At 42.8% G+C, this 23967-nt stretch overlaps 1 protein-coding gene across 1 annotated transcript; it reads left to right on the top strand.

The window, feature by feature from the left end:
- The first annotated feature begins 650 nt into the window (after positions 1-650).
- Positions 651-22940, top strand: rbm33a (RNA binding motif protein 33a). Its single transcript, XM_077554165.1, has 19 exons — positions 651-884; positions 1811-1889; positions 2292-2340; positions 2436-2506; positions 2599-2842; positions 5645-5752; positions 5925-6093; positions 6163-6362; positions 6507-6858; positions 8960-9021; positions 12901-13030; positions 13411-13772; positions 14205-14471; positions 14616-14903; positions 16086-16799; positions 18646-18834; positions 20204-20383; positions 20758-20846; positions 21482-22940. Exons 1-19 carry the CDS (start codon positions 866-868, stop codon positions 21528-21530), a joined length of 3621 nt encoding a protein of 1206 aa, XP_077410291.1. The 5' UTR covers positions 651-865; the 3' UTR covers positions 21531-22940.
- The last annotated feature ends 1027 nt before the right edge of the window (positions 22941-23967 follow it).

Raw genomic sequence — 23967 nt, 5'->3', positions numbered from 1 at the left:
TTTAATACTGTATCACCCCCCCCCCCCTCCTCACAGGCCATTAATATGCACAGTCTTTCACAATTTGCTCCGCTGATCCCCTCCATCAGCCATCTTTGCAGATATTGACCTGGTTGGTGCCACAAAATGGCTCCTTCCTCACAGTGGGAGCCCATAATGAGGCAATACAATGAGGTTTCACTTCACTGCTCACCTCTCTTTGGTTGTCTCTCGCCGTCTTTGTTGACCTTTTTTCAGCCCAGAAGGAATTTCAAGGGGGGCTGGAATTCCACTGAAGTGGACAGCTAACGAATCGTCTGATATAAATGGTGAATGACGGGGAAGAAGGATGAATATGCGCCATTCTGAATTTTAATGACTTGAATCATCCCAAATATTATTTGATACCAACGTATATATTCATGACAGCTTATAGTGCCAGTCTACAAAAAAAAAAGATTGTGATTGTTTAATTTTGAATACAATCACTTAACTACATCGTCTGTTGTTTATTTATACTTGTTTTTTGGAAATATATATATATATAAAATATAAATATTTATATCACAAAAAAATCGTTTTATTTTCAGTCTTCTGTGTGTTTCCTGACTTCGCCGAGCGGGGTCGCTGTTGTTTCCTAACCCAAGATGAATCACCCGGAACGGAAGCACACAGCTCTGCCATGTTTTTGCTCTGCTAGTTAGCAACTTAGCACGGCTGGGATCCCCGAGCAGCCGAGCTTGTGTTTTTTCCGTCGTTGTGTCGAAAACCCCACTCATTGAAATCCTACGTTTCGCCTCATCGAAATGTCGACTTTCTAAGCAAATACCAAATGTTACCCTAAGCTGTTTAGTCAAACTCCGTAAACGGAAAGCGCTCACGCACCATGTCTGCTAATGACGAGGGTAAGCTGCTCTTTTCTTCCTTACGGGTGCTATGCTAACTTAGCCGAGCGGCTAACGTTAGCCATGAGATGTTTTTGTTGGTCACATACGTCGAAATTGATGTTTGCGCGATAAAACTTGAGTGGCACATATGAATGGGCTGTTTTTGTTTGGATTTTGCACAGCACACTCGGTGGCTGGATGGGATGGAGCTTCGGGAAGATGACCTCATTTAGCATAGCTAGCGTCAGCTAAAAACTACATAACGTAGTAGCAATCAGTTAAATGCGGGCGCAATAAAATTGTCTCATGTAAGCGTTCTATAGGCAACAACTCCACTGACGTTGATGTTACAATAAATCATCGTAGTTTCTTTCTCAATCCCGATTATAAAAACGCGAGACTCAATTTACACTGACTGGCGTTTTGAATGGGATGCCGCTACATTGTTTTTAAAGTGTTATTTCAAGTTACTAGTTCTGATAGCACAGTGTTGTAGCCCGGAATTATATAAATGAAATGTTACTCATGGAAGCTTTATCTCTCAAAGGAAACCCCCCCGACACAATTTAAGAAAAAATGACAATTCCAATCGCTTATGGGAAATTATGATAAATATAAATCAAGGTTGAAATTTGGACAAAAATCCAGACATTTCTACTGCTAGAAAGCAAAATCATGTCAGGAAAAGCTTACTAGAACATCAGAACTTTTATTTGATGTATTAAAAGGCACTTTAAATGGTGTCAGTTGTGTGCGCTTCAGTTTTGAGTCTTGCGTGCATGTACTGTGTCTTCACAAGAATGCCATGGGAACAGTTGATAATTAGTCCAGTTCACGATTGGATACATTTAGAAGCTTGTGGATAATTTGCAGGGATCAATATTGCATTAATTGTTGCGATCATGATCATAATGCAGTCTTTTTTTTTTTGTTTTGCGGTGTAGATTACACCTTTGACGAATATGACAAGCCTGGAACGGAGCGTTCACGAAGGAGGAGGGGCGAAGATGATGATTTAGACAGGTAAGTCTTCATTTAAAAATAAATAAATCGTGGCACACTACATGAGATCCTTAGTTTACTATGGTCCCAACGCGTGATGTTTTGAGATTCCAAACATTGCACAATGAATTAATTTAGTATTGTGTGCAATGTGCGGTTCAGAGAATGGATGGACGGATGTTCAGTGACGATGTCCTTACTGTTTTTCATTTGATTGTTTTGTATTTATACCTAGTGCATTTATGCAAATGATCACTTTAGCATTAGCATAAGTTAGTGATAGACTTGCATACCAAAATCAGGTTACATCGCCACTTTGGAATTGTAGCTCCGTCGTGACCCAAGGACCCCTGTACTGATTTTTGAAAAGGGTAAAAAAAAATACACGTTCTGTCTATAATGGATTTGCATTTTCTCCGTTAGTGACTTGGAGGAGGATTTGTTAGAAGAATTTTCGCCGTCGGGTAAGAAGGTAAGACATCTCCAAAAAAAACAAAATCAAGTATGTTGTTGACACACTGACATTTTCTTTCCGTATTTTAACTTACTCCACTTTTTCCCTCCCAGAATCTTTCTGAAGATGAGGACGAAGAGCTGAATGACGCTCTTCTGCAGAGTGATGAGGAGGAACACATGAGGTAAGCCAGCTCACCAATTCTACTTTTTTTTTTTCATACGATGCTACAATGCCGAATGCATGTGTGACTAAGTCGTATTTGTATGTGTTCAGTGGTCAGGTGGTGAGCCTCAACGACACGTACAGCTTCAACCTGCAAGGGAACATGCGGGACTACCCGGACGACGCCGTCAACCTGGGCGCCGACGACTACGAAGACGTGGGCGCGGAGCCGGGTTACCCGCGGGAGGATGAGGACTACGCCGAGGACTTCACCGGAGGCGACGTGCCTGAAGATTACACCACAGACGAAGTGCTCGACATCCAAATCAATGAACCCATCGACGGAGAATTTCAAGTGAGTTTAGACTGCTTGCTACTACAGTAAATTAGGCAGTGATTCTGTCATCCACGTAAACAAATGGATGCCTCTCTTTTATTTATTTTTGTTTTTTTGCATAGGGTCTGTTTTTGCGTAATTTTTAGGTGCCGAATCCAAAACTGATGTCAGTTTTTCCTCACACGTCAAATTTTTGAGCTATAAGAATCCCAGTCGATATTTGAACCCGGGACCTCTCCCTCCACCATCCGGTCTGGAAGCATTCCCAAATATGTTATTGTGATTTTTATTCTCCACACTTTTTTTTTTTGCCATGAAACAACTCCCACATAATACTTTCAACTTGCTTCAAAAATTCACGCCTTCCGGGGTATTTATTGCCTGATTCCACATTACTTACATTATTGGCACAATTTCATATTAAATATCAACTTTTCCCTATTCGTTTTCAATTGGACTGACATTGAACTTTTTCTAAGTCTCACTTTCCACGCCCACTTGCATACATACAACAGACCATCATTACCAAGCTGTCTTATATTGCTCAGTGGCGCAGTTGGTAAATTGCCTTGTCCAGTATCCAGGAGGTCGCAGGGTCGAATCCCGCCTCTGACGTGCATTGCAAATATATCCTATGCCAAGGGATATACATGCATACCAACAGACTATCATAGTTACACTTTTCCATCTAACTGAATGGAGGGTACTGCATGCCTAGGTGGCGCTATTGATTGTTTTTTTTTTTTTTCCCCTCATTGGATTTCATTAGTTCCACTTTTCCATCTAAAAGAATGGAGGGTACTTTCAAATAACACTTCCGTATACATATCAACTTGATTCAAACATTCACGCCTCTCGGGTTCAACTGTTATTTTTATAAATTTATCATTCAACTACAATTAATACTTTGTGATTTTCACATAATTGACCTTTCAATTTACTTCATAAGCATTTATCTTATCATTCAGCTATTAGCATTCAGCATTCCCACGCAATTTCTGCAGAAATTGCACTTAGTCTAGTGTTCTATTATGATGTCCTGCAACTCGGCCCTTTAACTTTTAATTGAGGACTTTTTGCTCTATTGTGTGTGAGTAATATCTCTTAGCTTTGGGTGACTGTGAGGATTGGAGATCTGTTCAGGTAAAAGGAGATGTAGGTCTAGGTTTGCGTTTTTTTGTGTGTGTGTTTTTTTTTGCTCCGCTATCTCCCCCCCCTTCTGTCGGTTAATTTCTCCATCACGCTGACAACATTTTCCGCTGACGGCTTGTTTGGCGGGAGACGCTGCTCCGCCGGGTGCCATTGTGACCTTGGGCCCTTGGTATCTTTGGGCCAGTAAGGAGACGCTTTGTGCTGCCAGTCGCCGAGGTTAATGTGTGCAAGTGGGTGGGTGGCTGTCTGATGGGAGCTTTTATCCGGATCTGATAACGCGCCATGCAGGTGAAAAGATTATTGACCTTCCCGAGGACACCCCTATACACGTCCCCGGTGATTGATGGTGAGCTTCTCTTTATTTGCTCCCCTCCACACTAAGAGGATCAAAGATAAGCGTCGATCCGTGCGCAAATGTCCCGCCATGGTCCATTTAACCAACATGCCATGCTGTTTGCGACGTGATTGATGTGGACAAAACTATTGGGACACCCAGCCTTTAACACCTACGAAATGGAGATACATGGTATTGAGATCTCCAGTTTCACTATCAGTGTTTACATTATCTGTCAGCATAGATGCATATTGAAATAAAGTGCGCATACTCCCAAGGTGACTGAGTTACCTGCCCTTGACATTTCTCTGACTCTGCCAGTTATTGAGCACTTTAAAACCAGTTTAAAGGATTTAGCGCCCGTTTTCTCCCTGGGGCATCCTTGTCCATCCGTCTGATTAAGCTCGTGTTTTTCTTTGCTGAAAATGCGCTGCGGTTTTGGAAGGCTAATGAAGCGTTTCGCCATACACCGAATGCGTGACCTTATCTTGCTTTTTTTTTTTGTGCGAGGGCTTGTTTGAGCAGACGCAACGTTTTAATTAATTACAAGCAAGTCCTACGCCACTTGAATGCTGCTCATTGTGGCGCCTTTGCAACTGTGGGTTTGGAACGCTGAGGACAAGTTATGACAGGCACTTTTTTTTTTTTTTTTAAACATGTCTTTTGTTTACAGATACAACTAAGACATAAAAAGTGGATGCTAATCTATGTTTATTCACCTTAAAAAAAAAGAATTGATAAAGAACCGAATCGTTAAGCAGAATCAAAAACTGAATCGGGATCGTAAAAAATTTGATCAATTCCCATCCCTAGTGTTGTGGATTGTCTTTTTACTTGATAAATTTTTGCTCAATCGCTGTATTTGAATCCAGACACTTTGTATAGCGCTTACCCTTAATCAGGTCATGAGTGAGCTCTAACCTTTCCCGCGCTGTTGCGTAACATCATTTGCAAAAATATTGCCAAATTATCGTGTTGTTACGCTGCGATTCTTATCACGTGCAGATTTTTTTTTCAAAGCTTTGCCCACATTTTTCTGTATCATGTCCATCATTTACATCTCATTGACTTACAAATGCTGTCAGGAATAGTAATGAAGCCATGCTCCCACTGTTATGCTAATTTGCTATCGGAAGAGGGGGGCGGGGGGGGGTTACACGGTGCCTCCTGAAAACCTTCTGTACAACATTTTGTTTGTCTCTCTGCAATTAGCTGTGTCTTTTTTTAGTAAATATATATATATATATATATATATATATATATATATATATATATTCTGCAAATTCACAAGTGGTAATAGGCTACAGTCACCATTTTTACACCTTTGTCTACAGGACAATGAATATCAAACCTATGAGGACGGAGGAGGAGTCGCGCAGGAAGTGTCCCCTGAGCAGGAGGATTTGGCGAATGAACAGCAGCAAGCAGCGGAAGTCTCTCAGGTATTGAAAAGGCAAGAGGTATACTCTATAGACTGGAGCCGATTGTATGCCTCAACGATGAATTGTTAAATTGCACTCAAGGCTTAGCTGTTGAATTGGGAGAATACGAAATCACATTCATGTTTGATTCCATCGACCGAAGCACACCTATAGCTGAATTATTTGCCCCTAGGTTGAAAATGAAGCCAAGCCCGAAGAAGTACCAAAGGAGGACTCTGACGACGACGAGGATGAAGACGGCGACTCCGGCCGTATCCGCTTCAAGTCGGAGAGAAAGGACGCGGTTGTTGTGCGCTTGGCTGACGCTGGAAACAAGCGGAGGAATATCCCGGAAACGCTGGGTATGAGAAGTGACTTCAATTTCCTCTCAAATGTCACAAGACGTTAATCGATTGCTTTCATTTCTTCAGAGCTGTCCGAGAAGGCCAAAAGAGATCTCATAGAGCTGGAGCAACAAGAACGGCAGAAACGGCAAAATCGGTACGGGGGCCGAGGCGGAAGAGGAGGAGGAGGAGGCTACGCTGGATTTGGAATGCACAACATGAGAGGAGGGCACAGAGGAAGAATGAATGAGCACAACTTCCACCAAAGGGGCAACATGGGAATGCGGGTAAAATGAATGCCACTCACGATATTCTTTATCACTTTGGAGAGCAGCAGAAAAAAAATTCTGCCTGAACAAGTCGCATACTGCACAGTTTTGGTGCTAATAATATTGTTCTTTCCTTCTCCACCACTTTCCAAACATCACCAGTCCTCTCGAACACCTCTCCTCCATCTCCCCCATCAGCAGCAGCACCACCATCCTTTATTCCGGCCGCGCGGGCCCCACCCCTTCCACGAGCACGGCCGGCCGCACGGACAGCAGCCCCTGCAGCCGCTCATCACGCCGCACATGAGCCACCGTTCGCCGCCGCTGCAGCCCCAGATGGAGCCGCCGCGACTGATGGGCTCCCCGCCGCCCAATTTCGGTCATCATCACAACCAGCAGCAACATCACCACCATCAGCAGCATCAGCAGCAGCAGCCGCCGCCGCCGCCGCCACAACCCAAAAACATCCACATCAACCCCCATTTCAGAGGCTCGGCGCCATCCGCTGTACCAGGTTTGTATCCCAAATTGGAGAAATACATATCATGTTTATGCAGGGGGGGGTTTAGATGATACATGACTACATTTATACTGCTTGAGCACGAGCGAACCAATTCCTCCTTATTATATCTACTGGCTGCCTCAGGCTCTCTGGAACGTTTTGCATTGTAAATGGACCCCACTGGATCAGCATTTTTTTTTTTTTAATGCCATGCAACTTAAAACCTTGTGCTGGTTACACCCCCCCCCCCCCCTCTCACGGTCCGGAAAAGGTGTGTGGATTAGAATGTCATTTTGTCGTCGGGGTGAATGACAAGTGATAGTTCTCACTACCATTAATGGGTTTATCCTGACTTTTTTTTGGGGGGGGGGGGGGGGCTGGTGACAAGCACATTTATTTCTCTGCAATGGGTATATCGGGCCCGTCTGTCCTCCATGTAGCTTCAACCTCAGCATGTAAGATTTATATATTTTCTTGCTTCAGTAATGAGGATGTTGCAGAATCAATTGCGTGTTTACCTAACATTTATGAATTCCTTAAACGGATTGCACTAATTTGATCAGCGTTTTTTTTTTTTTTAATAGCCATCCAAGGACCATATTAAACAGAAAAATATGATGCATTATCAGCACTTGTAAGTTCCTAATTTTTTTCCCCCTCCAGTGATTATTCTTCAACCTTTTTTTATTTATTTTTTAATTTTTTAAATTTTTTTTTATTTTAATTTTTTTTAGAGCTCAGTATTGTTCATTCGATTTGACATCATCATTGCTCTCCTTTTTTTAAAAAAACAAATAAATTAAAAAAATTTAAAAAACTTTTTTTAAATATACACACATATATATACATATACACACATATATATATATATATATATATATATTTTTTTTTAAATTTGTATGTGCGTGTGCGTGCGTGCGAGCATGTGTGTATTCATCAGTTCACCTAAAGCCCATTAAAAAAAATCCCATACTAATAATATAATATAATAATAAATTGCCAAATGCAGAAACGTCAATGTAAGTTATCATGATGTAATGGCTCTCGCTAACAGACAGAATTAAGTAACCAGAATTAGGTTAAAAAACCTTTTTGTTTTAATGGCGTTGCTGTACTCCAAACGCCCGATTTAAAATAGCCTATCACTTCTCATTAGAACATATTGTAAAATGCCCCCACAATTAGCTCAAGAGTAGACACAACCTCGGTGTACTCTCAAACACTTTATTGAACAAACAGAAACAAAATAAACATGCAGTAAACACATGCCCAAGCATTTTACATGCAAACTGGCTAATTGTTTGACAGTTAGCAACCAGCGGCTAACCTGAGCTCATGAGAGCCAACTCTTCCACGTTCATTTGCTGACTCCCACGTCACTCACCAGGCCAAGACCCACCTTTTAAAACCCCACACACTCAAAGTCACAGATATAGTAATGTGAAACTTTAGGATGGCGACCCCAAGTAAACAACAACAATAACTCATGCACGTTTTGTTTAATCATGCTAAATTATTTTATTTAATCCTAAAAATATTGCATAGGCGCAACCCGAATTTGGAAGGGCAAATTTTAAACAAACTTATCCCCCAAAGCAGATTTTATTTCGAAGCAATTAAGTTTGATAGAAATGCAGTCATGAGTTAGATACACAAAAAAAGTAAAAATAAAAAATAAAATCCATACCTATAAAAAGGCAGGTCGTCTACCATTTTATGTCAAACCATCCATTTTAGTTTGCAAGATGCCTGATGTTTCGTGGTTACAAACTGCGTGCAAATCCATCTTGTCACCACCGTAGAAGTAGAACTGCCAAGGACATCAGAAAAACGCAATATCAAAAACACATTTTCAATTCTTTCAAGTTTGACTTTGCTTTATAAAAACAAAAATGTGCAAATTCAATGCACCTCAGTACTCGGCCACCATGATGAGGCGAGGGCCTGTTCAGCTCTGTTTGCAGCTTTTTTTATTTATGTAATCTTGTCTTAAACTGTGCAATGTACTTGTGCCTGTGGTATAATTTCTTGTAATGATCCCCTCTTCCTCCTCTCTGCCGACTGCCCCTCATTTTCACCCCCCCCCCTCTACCACACCCCCCTTTCATTGCAGTGCCCTTGATGCCTCCTGCTCCGAGCCAGCCTCGGCCTGCTGTTGGTCCTCAAAGGTTCCCTGTAAGTAGCAGCTGCTCCTCGCCCTCCCTTTCGAAGCACTTTAGCCAACCCCCCCAACCCCCCACCCACTACATACACACCAGCAAGATTTCTTGTGCGAAAGTATCATTCGAGCGTTCCAAGCCAATTTGTAAACACTGATACGGGCCGCACGACTGGAAAGGCGCGATAGGGAGCGTTAAGTTGGACGCCGCCGCGGCGGGACTTAGTTTTAGCGGCTTGTCATGGACGGACCCGGACTCTGGTTCGGATGGACCATCTCAACACATAATGGAAGTCAGGTTACGGTGCCAGTTCAAATTCCCTTTCAAGAAGCGTCCCAAAGGCATGGCGAGTGGTATTTGAGTTAATGAAACATGGTGGTATTTTCATGGCGCTTGAGGGGGGTGGGCGGGCCTTTTGTACCATGTATTTATTCCTAAGCGCAATTTCATGTCACATATCTCGAGTCTTCCTGTTAGAAAAGGGGCTTTATTTCACTCTCAAAGGATCTGACCGAGGGATGACACAAATGCCTTTAAAGTCATTACTCTCCGGGGAGGGAACAGCTCGCCCACTTTAGTCATTACGTCTTTCCCAAAAGTGCCTTTTTTATCCAGTCAGTTGACATCCAGTTTTTTTTAACTCAAGCCAATCCTTATCAAAACATAAGTATGTTTTTATTTTCCCCGTGTTCGACCGCCTGTATCATTATTTTTGCATTTCAGCTCCCAATGTGGCCCATTTGTGCGGTATTGATAGCACAACAGCGGGCAGCTGTTTATGACTTTTCTTTCCTCTAAATCTGCCGGTGGTGCTAGCAAGGAGTTGCAAGGCTATGCAGAAAGGCGGTTTGATGATCAATTCTCCGGCCGCGAGATCGAATTTAGGCAGCCGTTGCCACGGACACCATTTGAAATGCACGTATCATATCAGCCGGGAACGTCCCATTTACCAGTGGACGTGTGATTGCTCGTGATTATCATACATTATCATCCCATCAGAGCCAATTGCTAGAGGGGAGGGTGGGGGTTGTGGCTCGAGAGTTATTGAACGGAATTTTCATTAGTGGGTTTTGAAATTCCTGCTGGTTAATTATGGGACCCAAATTAGACATTTGGCTCCTCACCGACACCCAAACATCTCCATACGCTGTGCATAAATGATCAAGAACACAACATGCATGAATTTATAACAGTCATACATTAAGAAGATCTTTGTTGTGCTTGCTTGAATATCAATAAAAATAAAAACTTCAATTTTTTTATTATGGCGGTTAGGCACACATTTTGGGCCTGGGCCCTCTGAATGAAAATCCCCCATGAAGATGATTAATCCAGAATTTTTACTTATTACTGGAGTCTGCAAAACCAATTCGCGCTCACATGGGAGATTATTTCTTTTTTTTCTCTCCATAATGGATTCCTTTTGTGTAATGAAACAAAGGGTTTTTCTTTCCAGGCACACTTCTTCTGACTAGTGTTGCAAAATTCCAGAGATTTACAAAGACAAAAACCTTCTATGGGGTATAAATGGGAACTGGTTAAAACGCAAATAAAAGGCAATCTAAATGCAGTTAAAGAAAACATTGTTAGAAACATGCTTTATTTAGTTGTTTTTATTTCATTTAAACATTTTATTTGATTAGTTTGCCAGTTTAACTCATTCCCTCCCAGCCATTTTCACTGAAGCAACCCCCTTCGCTCCTGGCTGTTTTACTGGATTTTGACTGATTTCGCAAGGCCCACAGAATATTGTTCTATTGCTATAAAAAAAAAAAACATTGAACCAAAAGAAAGATTAGAGTCTCTTCTTTCATCAGGAAAAAAAAGTATATTTCTATCTGTTTCCGTTTTGCGGCAATTAGCATTAGCACAGTGGGGAAAATAGCTTTTTGCTGCCACCTGCTGGCCGTTACAATTGCTTCATGCATTTTCTTCTGTTCAGAGGCTGCAAAAAATCCTTCTGTATGCTGTAGCATAAAACCCCCACATTAACACACATTAACGTATAATTACGTCTTTGGGAGCATGGCAATATTTAAAATAGACCCTATTTATACGTTTTGGGGATCAAATGAGTTAAAAGCCTAATTCCATATTCCAGACCTTGTCAAATATACCAAAATTCCCCTAGAAAAGTTTCTGGTCATTTTCCGGAAATGTTCACTCTTATAGTTGTGACCGCTGAGAATGGTCAATTGACAGCCTGTGCAGGAGCAGGACAATAACACAAACACGACACAGTTCCTTAAACTAAGTCCATGTTCACCGTTTGCATTCTTTGACCTCTCATTACGATTTGTCTTGGTTATCCCTTGGCTGGCGAGAGCTCAGCATCACTCACGTATTGAACAGCCCCGTAGCCAGTTTATGGAGGATTAGAACTGAGAGGATGAGCCGCGCTATTATATGGACGCCTCATTGTGAAAACCTGCCTGTCTTGACCTTTTCAGACACGTCGACGGCGCTCCCAGAGTGATCCCAACACCCCCCCCCCCCTCCCACCCTGTCTTTTAAGCCCCTTTGATTAACTTTCTGTTAAGCAAGTTTTGGGGACGCGCGCTGCCTTCCAGCTCTCTTGACGCCTCCATAAACACGGCCACGCGGCAGCGGAATGGAGATGGATTAAGCCTTGATAGCATCTTAAGTAATTCACAATGAGCTCCGAGGAGGCAAACATCCCATTTGTGGAAGTGCCACGTGTTGAATAGCAGGTTAATTTTTCAACAGAGATGAATGTTTGAAAGAACAATGCAGACGGTTATGAGAGGTAATTGAATTCCAATGAGGGATTAGATGCTTGTTATCAGCTTTTTCCTTGGAAGATGGATGGAAAGTATGCAACGGACAGACAGCTCAAGTGCTTGAAACAATGATGAGGGCACTTATCCCCCTTTGAAATCCCCCCTGTCTTGTTAGCCTCGAATTGCAAAAGCTTTATCAAGGCCCAAGTAGCATTAATGTCGATTATACTGATTGGCACCCATGTTCAATTGTAAGGGCCCGTCTACCCAAAACTCCTCTCACCTTACTTCACATGAGTGTGTTAACAATATTTCAGCAAATAATGGCCCAGGTGCATTTATTTACTCAACTGCAGGGAATTGGTTCAAAACGTATAAGCAAAAAAGCGCAATTCATGTGCGTGGACAAGTGCTGCTGTTTTGGTGTTCAAATGGGTTCGAGCCGTTCATGATCAGAAAACTGAAATACCATTTCGGCGCCTTTTTAAGATAATCGCCTAAGTCATTTTTTCAGATTTGTCAGGACACACCAAAAATGTAACCATTTGCATCGTCAAATTTTGCACACAAAAAAAAGACAAGGTGATGTGGATGAGGCACCAAATAAGCACAATCTATGAATGTTAACTCTTTGACTGCCAGACGTTTTCAGAAAAGGGATGCCGTGGGTGCCAGCCGATTTAAGCATTTTGACTGATCTTTCAAGGTCCACAGAAAATGTTGTGTTTGGACTATGGAAACACACATACTACCAAATGAAAGATTGAACTCTCATCTTTCATCAGAAAAAAAAGTTTGTTTCTACCTTATTCCGTTTTTCAGTAATCAACAATAGAAAATGGTTAGTTTCACCTCTGTTTTAAAAAAAACGTATTTTAACGTCTTTGGCAGTCCTCCATAGGATTTTACTGAACGTTATTTAACGTTTTTGGCAGTCAAAGAGTTAAGTATGTTACACTTGATTTAGAACCAGTATACATTATTGTCTGAACATTTTGCATAGGAATTATTTTTGAATAAATAAAACAATTAAATGTTTGTTGGTTGTATTAGATTAAAATCGTAATCGTCGTGAACGACTGGAGAGAAAAAAAAATCGAAATTTTATTTTTTGAGTTTGTGTGATCCTGAATGCGTCCCTGTTGTTTTCCAAGGGACCGGGTGACTTCCATCAGCACATGCCGAATAATTTTGGCCAGCCCCAGCGGCCTCCTCATCACATGGAACCCTTCAGGAACCAGCCACATCAAGGCCCCCAGGACAGAGATCCCCTCTTTATGGGAGGTGAGTCCCCATGCTAAGCGCGTACAAAGGTTACAATGCTTCTCCTGGCAGAGTTAATAGTATTCCACATCACCTCTGGCGGTTGTACCTACAGGGTGTGCCCCACGAGCAACGCTCATGTTAAATGCATGTTTGTCCATATGCTGTGCATTCATTTGAATGAGCTGTGGGAAAACGGCATAAGCGTGTATTATTTCACATTGTCGTTTTTTTTTTTTAACAGCAAATACAGTAGTTGCGCTGTTTTACCCTTTCACCTTGTTACCACATTCCGCTTTCATTGCTGCCCGTAAACATAGCACACCTGCAGAGGGATTTACTGAAGGTTAAAAAATTCTGACATCTGTTATTTCTTTTTTTTTTTTTTGCTTGTCATGCAGGCCCAGAACGCACAGATCCGACAAGCTTTCCAGGGCAGCTCATGTTTGATCACCAGGGCCCCAACCCGCTCATGAACATCAACCTGCAGCAGCAGCAGCAGCAAATGCCCGCTCAGGGCCACATGGGTTTCGGCCCACCAGGACCGGCCTTCAGCCAGCCCAGCCCACAGGGCCCACTTGGACTGTTCTCCAGAGAGCCGCCGAGACCCAGCCTCCCTCCTCCCCAAGGCCACCAGGGCTTGGTTGGCTTGAATCAACAAGGTCCCCCACCCAACCAGTCCAGGCCTTTCCTGAACCCTCGTCAGCCCTTCAGCCAGCAGGGCGGCCTTTTCCCTCCACCGCAAGCCCAATTTGGCATGCAGGTACGAGTGAGAGCAACTGCTTTTCCTAACCAACACCTGTCTGTTGTCTTTTTGCTCTAATAAGATGAGTTTGTCTCGTTATCTTCGATCTTTCCTGCTCCATTCAAATCAAATCAGTTCAACAATTCAGTTTGTGATTTTTATCGGCTTTGCACTTGATTATTTAAGTTGTACCTGAGCGCTATTTACATGAATAAACACCAGCAATGACAGTCAGTGCAAGTGAAGCATCAAGGGAAAGACAAGTCTGTTATGAGACATAGACAAGAGCGCCCTCTAGTGATTGATTCCCATGCCAGCATTTTCCAACAGTTACGTCACAGCACACAAATACACAAAAATGTCACAAAAATACTGAAAGAATCCAATCCACTGTCATTGTGACTGTACAACATGCTACTGCATTAATAATGCAATTTTTTTTTTTTTTAGGGTTTGATACAAGGACTCCCTCAGCCCCCAATTCAGGACTCGGTACCCACCCATCAGCCCATCCACCAACTGCACAATAGACAGGAGCTTCTCCATCATCATCAGCAGCAGCAGCATCCGCAACAGCTCAACCTCAACGAGATCCCCCACTTGCTGCACCACGGACAGAATCTCTTCCAGCAGCAGCCGTCACACAGCAGTCCGAGACAGCCGAGCCCCCGCATCCAAAACCTACAACAGCGCAACATGGCCAACAGGCAAAGGATGGTGGGATATTCTTCAATCTATTCCTTGGATTTAATCAGTATCCAATAAGTAGCTTTTTTTAAAAAGTTCGCAGACGCACCTGATTCATAGTAACAACAAAATGCTTGCTGTAAAATGCAGATTATTTTTTTCTCCTTTCTACAGAGCACACCTGCTTCCAAGCAAATCCACCCTCAGCGCAACAACAACCTACGGGAGCTCCCCGTAGCACCTGGCAACGCAAACATCACCCCCCGCCCCGCCGGCTCCCTCGGCGCCAACGTCAGGCCCGTTGCCAAGGCAACGCAGGGGGTGCGTCCCGTGCAGCGTGCTCACGCTCTGCCTGGAGGCGGCAGAGGGAGAGGCCAGGTCGGCACCAACGCCACCCCGCAGCCCTTAGCCGCGGGCAGGACGGTGGTTTGCAAGGAAATCCCAAGCAGCGAAGAACCCCAGGTCAGATTTTGATCACAAAAGTACTCGGGAAGGCCCAAAATGGAACACGATTTGACATCCTACTTGTTGTAATTTCATAAACTTTCCCATAGGAAATACGAATGCTATTTTTGCGGGATAAGGAGAGAGCAAAGATTAGTGAAAAACCAAGAGTTGACAACTCTGCCTAAATAGTTTTATCCACAACAGATAGAGAAGACTTCTAGTCTTTTAGTGGTGTTTTGCATGCTCATTTATATTACTATATGTAAAAATTACTGTATTTATGTAAATTACATATTTAGCATTTTTTCATAGAAAATGTGACTTTAGACTTTTCACAGTATTGCTGTTTATGGCCCTCACAATGTTAAAAACTAGGGGTGTCAATTTTTTATCGTAATTAATCGTATGACTAATAGTTAACTAAAATTTTATCTGTTCTAAATGTACAATAACCATTTTTTTTCTTTAAGTTTTCATACTCTTAACAAAAGTGGGGAAACATTTTTAAACTAATAGAAATATGGCTGCATTTTTTAGCCATTGATACAGTAATTTCAGAATTCACAAAATTGACTTAAAATTAAAAAGATGTACTATACTGTAAAAAATGTGTGATATTGATTTGCGTTGAGGTCATTTTTCTGCCACTAGGTGGCATAATTGCATTTGTAACAGTAACGGTGACAGCTCAGTGGATTTTTCTTTTCTTATTAAGCGCTATCTAATCTTTAACATGAAGTAATTTGTGAAATTCTGCACTTAAAATACAACATTATTAAATTTATTATTACTGCTAAATTTTGACATGGACATGTCTGCTGCTTTCCAAATAAGGGGCGGTCTTTAATCATGCGTTAAAAAAAATGGTGGCGTTAAAGGAACTTTAAATAAACTCAAAATGAACGCACTAATTTTGACGCCCTTATTACAAACAAATGATTATGTGTAAAGAATGAGCCTCGTTGGCTCTCTTCCCACTGCTCGCATCAGCTAAGCATATTAGCATGCTAGCAAGCGACTCCCATTTATTCAAAACCTAATCATATGGTCGCTATTGGCAGCAGCCTCTTTCCATTGGGGGGGAACCGATCAATACGATCGCTTTATCGTCTCGGGTTGTAACTGATTACATTTCAATGTCACGCCCTCTCTAATCTTCAACGATAAAGTTTACACTTTTGTGTCCCACCGTCGCAGGACCCAGAAGAGGATGAAGAGACCCGGCAGTACCGTCTAAAGATCGAGGAGCAGAAGCGCCTCCGAGAGGAGGTCCTGAGGAGGAAGGAGCTGAGGCGGGAGCTGCAGGCCGGCGTCCGGAAGAAGGAGTTACTAGACAGGATCAATACCCCAACTCCAACCCAAAGCCACACGCCTTCACAGCAACCGACAGAACCGCAAAACCAGCCGGCACCGCCCGCCCCGCAGCTCTTCCTGCTACCAGCGCCGCAGCAGCCGCTGGAACAACGACAGCCCCCGCAGCCGCAACAGCAGAGACAACGACCCCAGCAGCCATTCAATCAATCGCTCGGCAATCCCAACGGCGCGGCTCAGGTGCAAACGCCTCGTCCCAACGTCAAGTCGCGCTTGCAGATGGGAAAAGGAAATAGCCAGCAGCCACAGACTCTCAGGCCCGCTTCGGACCAGCAGTGGAGGCAACCCCCACAAAGCCCTTTGCTGCAGCAGAGAAGGCCAAGCGGGCTGCTGAATGTAAACAAACCCGCCGCTCCCAACCAGTTTGCTCAGATCCCCTTAAAAAACATCCCTGTGACTCCCGCACTGGGGCCTGGCCCGCCCCAGGCTCAAGGACTTAAACCTGGGGCTAAAAGAACGGTGATGCAGCGGGCCAAGCTCGCAGACAGCGAAGGCCAGCAGGTGCCGCAAAAAGTCAGAGTGGTCAAACTTTCCGGCGCGGTGAGCAAAGATTTTCACTTCTTTTCATCCCAATGTGATACTTTTTTTGGATGTTTACAAACGCACACACATGACACTCATGCAGAACTGCTCTGTCCTTGCATGCTGCCCCCTTATGTTTCAAAATAAGAAAACCCTTGCAGAACACATTAATTGCATTTCCATTCATTTCAATGAGGAAAGATGATTAGAGACGTGCGCACACTGCAGGTGATTTTTTTTTTCTTCTTCTTGGGTGACAAGCAGAGGATGTCTTCATCAAGAAAAAAAAAAACAGTCCCCAATTGTAACTAGTTTAATATTATGGAGAAAAAAATGCAACTATCCTCAAATAGTCCATAACTCCATAATGTAAATTGTAGCTACTAGATCCCTGACAGATTTTTCAGATATTAGCTAAAAATATAAAAAATATATATAATAAAAAGCACCGAAACACATTACAACAAAAGCCCTATTTTATCTTGGAGCCCGAACCAAAAGGATTGGTATGAGGACATCCGTGTCATTTTGGCGAAATTGATCTCTTCCTCCTGTAAGTTTGGGGAGCTGATATTTCGGGCGCCGTGTCTTAACGAACCCTCAACGCAGCGAGGCATCAAAGAGTCGTGTGACATTTATCCGCAAAGTTAGGGGACACCTCATCACTGCTTTTAAAGGTTGACATCCTCTTATAAGGGCAACTTGTAAAGATGAAGGGGGGGGGGGGGGTCTTGTAGAGTGACAGTCACCCCAATAAAGCCCACCAGCATTAGCGCCACCCGCCATTTTCTGCTCACTTGATAAGTCACTGCAGCGCCTTTAATTACCCAGCAATCTTTATTGAATAATCACAAAAGGCGAGCATGTTAAACACTCATACTGATGTTAGAAATAAGCCACTATTTTCCCTCCCCGGCTCCCATCCCGGAGGATCACGCTGGCTGCAGATGAAGATAACCGGGTGTCAGCACCTTAATGGAAACCCTGCGATCAGACGCGCCGCATCTTGGAGGGTGTGTGGCGGCGGCGAAAAGATTCTCTCTCTTCCTCATTGTTCCGCTGTCATCAACGAGAGCTTGACAATGTTATCGGCGTTCTTTTCCTCCCTCCGTCACTTCCCCCTCTCCCCCCTCCCTCCCCTCATCGAGCCGTCCCTCAGGTGCGAGGCAACAAAGGAGCGCCAATCCAAGACCCTTGTAATTAATCTTTGCCGCTCGAAAAAAAAGCAAGGAGGCGCGTGGGCGGGGGTGTAGCATAATACCTGTGCTAAGAAAGTTGCCACTTTTGAGGATTTGGATTTGTATGGCTTAGGCAAACTGATAAGAGGCAAAGTATATTTTCATCAAGGATAATACAAAAGCATCGCAAGACACAAAAGGCCCGGGAGGAGGAGGAGGATGATGATGATGATGCAGCGGCGGGGGATGCGAAGGGGGTTGGGGTACACATCCAGCTGCTGTGTTCCAGTGTAATGCAGCTTAGTATTTGATGGGCGTGATGGGGAGCTGTGATTTCTATAGGGGGGATTAATCCATTTACTCTCCAGTGAAGGGGAGGGGGGGGGGGGGCAGATATCGCCTCTTTTCTTCCCGCGTATTGATCTGTCACATCTCTACGCAGGAGACGACCTTCAATTCCTCCCAGTGCGTCAAAGCTGTGACTTTATTTGATAATGAGACCATCACCTCGAGTCGATCACATTCAAGCCTCTTTTACGAAGAGACAATATAGTGTTTAAAGTCATCTACATATGCACTATGCTATCCATTCCATTTTTGTTGCTATTTGTAGCAGGTCTCAGTCCCTTCCTGGTTCTCTTTTCTGCCTTTTCTCTAAAACGGTCATGTCTTGTATTCCCTTGCAGCCTGGAAAAGGCCCGGAGGCCACGAGTTTCCCGATCCAGCAGCATCAGCCGCAACTCGGCGCCTGGCCAGACACCCCTCTCCGGCAGGGCGTCCAAAGGAAGGTCACCGTTGCGATGCAACAGCTGCACGGTGCGGGCGGGATGCAACAGGCGGGCCGAGGGGGCGTCGGCAACCCGCAGCAGAACAGGGTATGTCCTCAAGTCTTTCGGGGAAATGTCAATGTCTGCAGTGGCCCGCAATGGACTAAAACCGACGATGACATGCTCAGTTACTACCATGCTTACCGTTTTTCATTTAATTGTTTTATATTATGTAGACACTTCTACATGTGTAATGTAGATATAATCATGTCTGTTCAAACTAAATGGTTGTTAGTGTTTGTTTACCTTAAATAGCAGTTGCTAGTGCGCCAATGCTAATCGCGATTGCTAATCGCTTAGCAAAGGCTAATTTAGTTGATGTTCTTTAATGCTCATGCACAAAAGATAATAGAAAAATAGTATTTTTATCCACGCGATTCAATCCATGTAGATATGATGTATGTGTGAACGAAATGGTGGTTAGTGTTCGTTTACTTTAAACGGTAATTGCGAGCGCGCTAATGCTAATCGCGATTGGTAACTGTTTAGCATAGGCTAATTTTACTGGTCTTTAATAATGCTCACGCACAGAAGATAAATAATCAGTAGTTTTATCCAGTTCAATCAACTCCTGTTTATATGATGTATGTGTGAACTAAATGGTGTTTAGTGTTTGTTTACCTTAAATGGTCATCGCTAGCGTGCTAATGCCAATTGCGATTGCTAGCCGTTTAGCAAAGACTATTTTTGGTAGTGTTCAATAATGCATGTATACAGAAGATGATGAATTCAACTCGTGTTCAATTTTAGTGTATTAACAAAAAAATGTTGGGGGGGGCGCAATTATTCAGATAGATAATCGATTAAAAAAAAAAAAGATTTGATAGTGACAACCCCAAATTGTATTTGATGGATTGATTTCATCGTTAAAAATAGTGCGCCGATCTTTACTAATTCCCGCCATCACAGCTACATTACGTCGCACGGTGGTAGTCATGAGACGAGACAGCGTGCCAGGTGTATTGACAAGCAGAAAGGAGCAGCGTTTCACGGGTGGGGGCTACACCGGGTCCCCTGGCCTCTTTGCACGCCTGTCACCACCAGGCTGCCGTGGCACTCACTGATGCTGACAGGCTAAGGCAGCCACCGTAACACTGCGCGCACACAATGCTCACCCCCCCCAACATGCCCATCTTCCTCTGCATCTGATGGAATATACCTCTCACTCACGGGCTCGTCATATGAAGACGTGCCAAAGCGTGTGCAGCATGTGCTGACATTGATGTTCTCTGTAGAAATATGATAAGTCAATCACAGGAAAGTCAGCCGTGTCTGAGGTGTGTGCGAAGGAAGCATCGACTATCTCCTTTAGGGATCGCCGTAGCTCTTCTCCACGCTGCGGGATTGACAATTGAAACGTCAGCGTGGCTGAGAGGAAAGTTTGACTCGTATTAACCTCCCCGTGTGTTTGTCGCAGGTCGTCGTGTCGGGCCGAGGAAGAGGGGGCGCTTACGCGGGTCGTGGAGGTCCAATGGGCCTCCGACAAGGGCAGCGGGTCGGCGAGAATCAACGGCGCACCGTCACCATCGAAGGGCTTTCGTCGTCCACCACTGATGTGCAGCTGCAGAGCCTATTAAGATCCATCGGTCCAATAGAGGTAATTATCTGTTTGGAAATGAACTTAAAGCGGTCTCCCTTGGATTTATAATTTAATTTAGAATAACAAAGGGAAAAAATATTTGTGAAAAATGTATGAGTGTCCTTGTACTGAAGCTTGCAAAACATTCCTAGTATTCATGAGTTAATCATTTGAATAATGGTCTCGTCTAAACCTTCCTAATCGTTTATGGTTTTCAAACGGTCATGTCTGATCTCACAGCGCCCCCTGTTGCTCATATTCAGTTAGCTCCCCATCCACCAACCAACTCGTTTCTTTCCCTTCACAGCCTCTTGCGCCCTCTAGTGTGGCTGAAGAATATTTTTTTTCCATTCCATTTTACACCCCCCTAATTGTTTTTCATTGTTTTGCAGATGTTCAGAATGATACCTCAGCAAAGAAAAGCAATTGCCACCTTTTCAAGTCCCCAGCATGCTGCGAGTTTTCAAATGAGCTTCCATAGGTAAGACACTTCCTTTATTTCATATTAGTGCAGTGGAACCTCCACCATGGAGGACCATAACTTCCAAAATTAAAAAAAAAATAAATCAATACAAGTAAAAATAAAAATGGATGTGAAAAAAATATGCTGTAATGCAAAAATCGAAATAATAATAAAAACAACTATATCTCCATCAATAGAAGTTAAAAAAATGAGATTAAAAAAATAAATGTACAAATAGAATTAAATATCAATCATTAAACGAAAACACTCAGCGACTTGAGTTGCTCACTGGACCAATGAAAGGCAGTTTGCAACGGCGGAGTCCAACTCCCAAGACACGATTAGGACCGCCCCCTCATTCTGATAGCATTTCGTCCTGACAGAGCATCTGCACCATGAAATGACTAAATGTGAGAGCAGAGCGTTTTTATTGATTGATTGATGTTTAATTCTATTTCTACATTTTATTTTTGTATTTATTTCCACATTTACTATCATTTAATGAATCTTGTTTATATATTTATATATTTGAAAAAAAAAAAAAATATATATATATATATATAATTATTATTATTATTATTAAAAAAAATGTTCATGTACGATTACCCCCCCTCAAAAAGTCCCTAAGCATGATCGTTCCGCTCACCACACAGGCACATGATTGATTTGTCCCACATTGACGTGAAGCTGATTGACGGATGAGGGACGCGCCCTCAAACTCGAGGAGCTCCACCGTTCTACCCCGAGACCACCAACCGGCGCACTCACAACCTCCAAACGTCGCCGTACGACGCGTTGCCATTTTGGGGGTCAGTCAACCGTCATGACTTCACGCAGGTGTCGTCCTCGAAACTTGGAACAATCCAACACTGCACAGCATGCTTGATTATCATTGTCCATAGAGACACGATTAAGTCTTCTTTTTTTTTTTGGTATGTTTGTGCAGTACACGTGGACACTAAGACGCACGATAATGGCTGCCCCCCCCCTCCCTGCACGTGAACATTACTTCATAAGTTTAAATTTACATTTATAAAAAGAAGAAAAGCTCACTTATTTATTCAGGTGGAGGTTGTAGTAGTCCATACTGTGCTCTAGGTGGCAGCATCGTATCACTTATTTTGAAGCAGATGGGTCAACATCAGTGTTGTGTGGTTAATGGCCCTTTAAATTGAGGCGCTCCACTTGTAATTGACTCTCTGGCCAGCGTGTGGCGCTGTTCCGTTTGATTCAGTTGGTTAACATAAACATGACCTTCTTTTAATTGGCCTTTTGTGATGTATATTTTAGTTACTGAGAAAGGAACCGACGTGATTGATTTTTTTTTTTTTTATCTTGGCTTGGTGTGCACTGTTGATTTATGGCCAGTGTTTTTGTTTTGTTTTGTTAGTTTTTATGATTTTTAGGATATAAACAAATGGGATGTTAGATATTAGTCTTTATATGCGTTGGATTCCTTCTCTCCTAAGTTTAACTGGAAGCATTCCAACAGTTCATTTGCATAACATAGCACTGTGAATAGTTGAGTCGTCTCAACTTGAGAATATATTGCGGCAAGTTTTCAAAAAACAAGCTTGAGGGACAAAACAAACTTGATGCACGTTTTAAATCTCCTCTCCCACCGCGTTCATTTAAGGCTCAAAATAGTGATTTCCGGCAAAATAACAAACTACAAATGGCAGATTTTTAACCTGTAAGGCTACGGTTTATAATCATTTCTGACGAGGTCTAAGAAATTTCTGTAACATTCAACCTCAATTTTATTACATAGCCTTTATCCAAGTGTCACGTGGAAATTAAAAGGGGGCAACCATTATCTGTGTAGAAATACGATGTACATACCAGGACATTGTCTCACACAAACCTTTTGTTTGCCGTTGCTAACTCGTGCTGTATCAAGTCGGAGACATTTTTTGTTTCTTTTATGTAAAAATGTCCAGGCGTAAAAATATCTTTAACTCTTAGTTTTGTGTCCAAAAAACGGCTAATGTTGACCATATTTCTGTTCAAGAGTGGAGGGGGGAAAAAAAAAAGATTGCTTGAGGGGAAAATAAAAAAAGATGGCCAATATAACCGTGAACGAGCGGGTATGTGAAGCCGGTTGAACTTTAAGCGTGTGTGACGTCCATGTTTGTGCTGCGTTTTAGCAGGTAGATCTCATATATTTGTGTTCTCTCGCATGTCTTTTCCCATATTCCACATTGATGCTTTTTAACACGACACATTTTTGGGTTCGTCCTCAACTCAACGAGGACTGACTAACTAGTACTACCTCACAAATTAGCCGGGGGGAGTGCCACTGAATGTTGCAAATTATAGCCAATGAAATGCTAGCGAGAGTGGAACGATTGTGGACGGTTTGGCAAGAAATTTGTCCTGGCTTGGTAGTAAGTGAAGATGAGTTGATTTGTCAGCTCTTTTTGTATGTACACACAGAAAGCGAGCGATCTCTCTTCTCCGTGAATGTTCATATATTTTATTGGTACGTTAAACTTTTTTTTTATTTTTATATATATATATATATATAATGACGACCTCAATGATTTATTTAAAGCAAAGATGCACGGGATACACACATACCGACATTTGGGCCGAATTTAAAATTTTCCCTCTTTTGTGATAGTCAGTCAAATCCCGATTGGATGTCTCTAAAGGATTAGCTTAAGTTTTTTTTTTTTTTTTTTTTACACTCTTCCCAATCCATTTAGTTAATTTACAATCGGTATTCCATTTCTTCTTTGTAATTTCTAGCGATCTGAATTCCGTGTGGCGCGCTGCTGCCTCCACAGGTCCATATCGGTACTACAACTCACCTCTCGCGATCACCCGTGAAGATTTTTTGTTGTCGTTTCCTCGTGTTTGGGATTATGTCAAAAATCGGTACGCGTGTATCCCGATTTTAAAAGATGTCGCCCGTGACTCGTAGCCACAAGTATCTTAACGAATGACTTCCTGCCGCTTTGCCCTCTCTCTGTGTGGACGTACTTTTAGCAAACGTTAATGAAGAATGAATTGGCTTCAATAATGTAGTGGTATTTCCCCTCAATTAGCAAAACCCGCCCAAAAAAGCCTTAATCCAAGTTTAGCGTCGTTCAAAGGAGGGTCTACTGAACACGATTGACTTGTGGATTGTGCATGT

The sequence above is a fragment of the Vanacampus margaritifer genome, chromosome 20 (assembly GCF_051991255.1).
Source record: "Vanacampus margaritifer isolate UIUO_Vmar chromosome 20, RoL_Vmar_1.0, whole genome shotgun sequence".
Taxonomy (NCBI): Eukaryota; Metazoa; Chordata; class Actinopteri; order Syngnathiformes; family Syngnathidae; genus Vanacampus; species Vanacampus margaritifer.
This window is presented reverse-complemented; position numbering and strand designations above follow the sequence as displayed.

Bases quoted from the DNA above. Each gene is read 5' to 3' on its own strand.
- rbm33a (XM_077554165.1), top strand. The intron at 6,094-6,162 runs GTATGAGAAGTG...TCATTTCTTCAG, and splicing joins GAATATCCCGGAAACGCTGG to AGCTGTCCGAGAAGGCCAAA. The intron at 16,800-18,645 runs GTGAGCAAAGAT...ATTCCCTTGCAG, and splicing joins TGGTCAAACTTTCCGGCGCG to CCTGGAAAAGGCCCGGAGGC.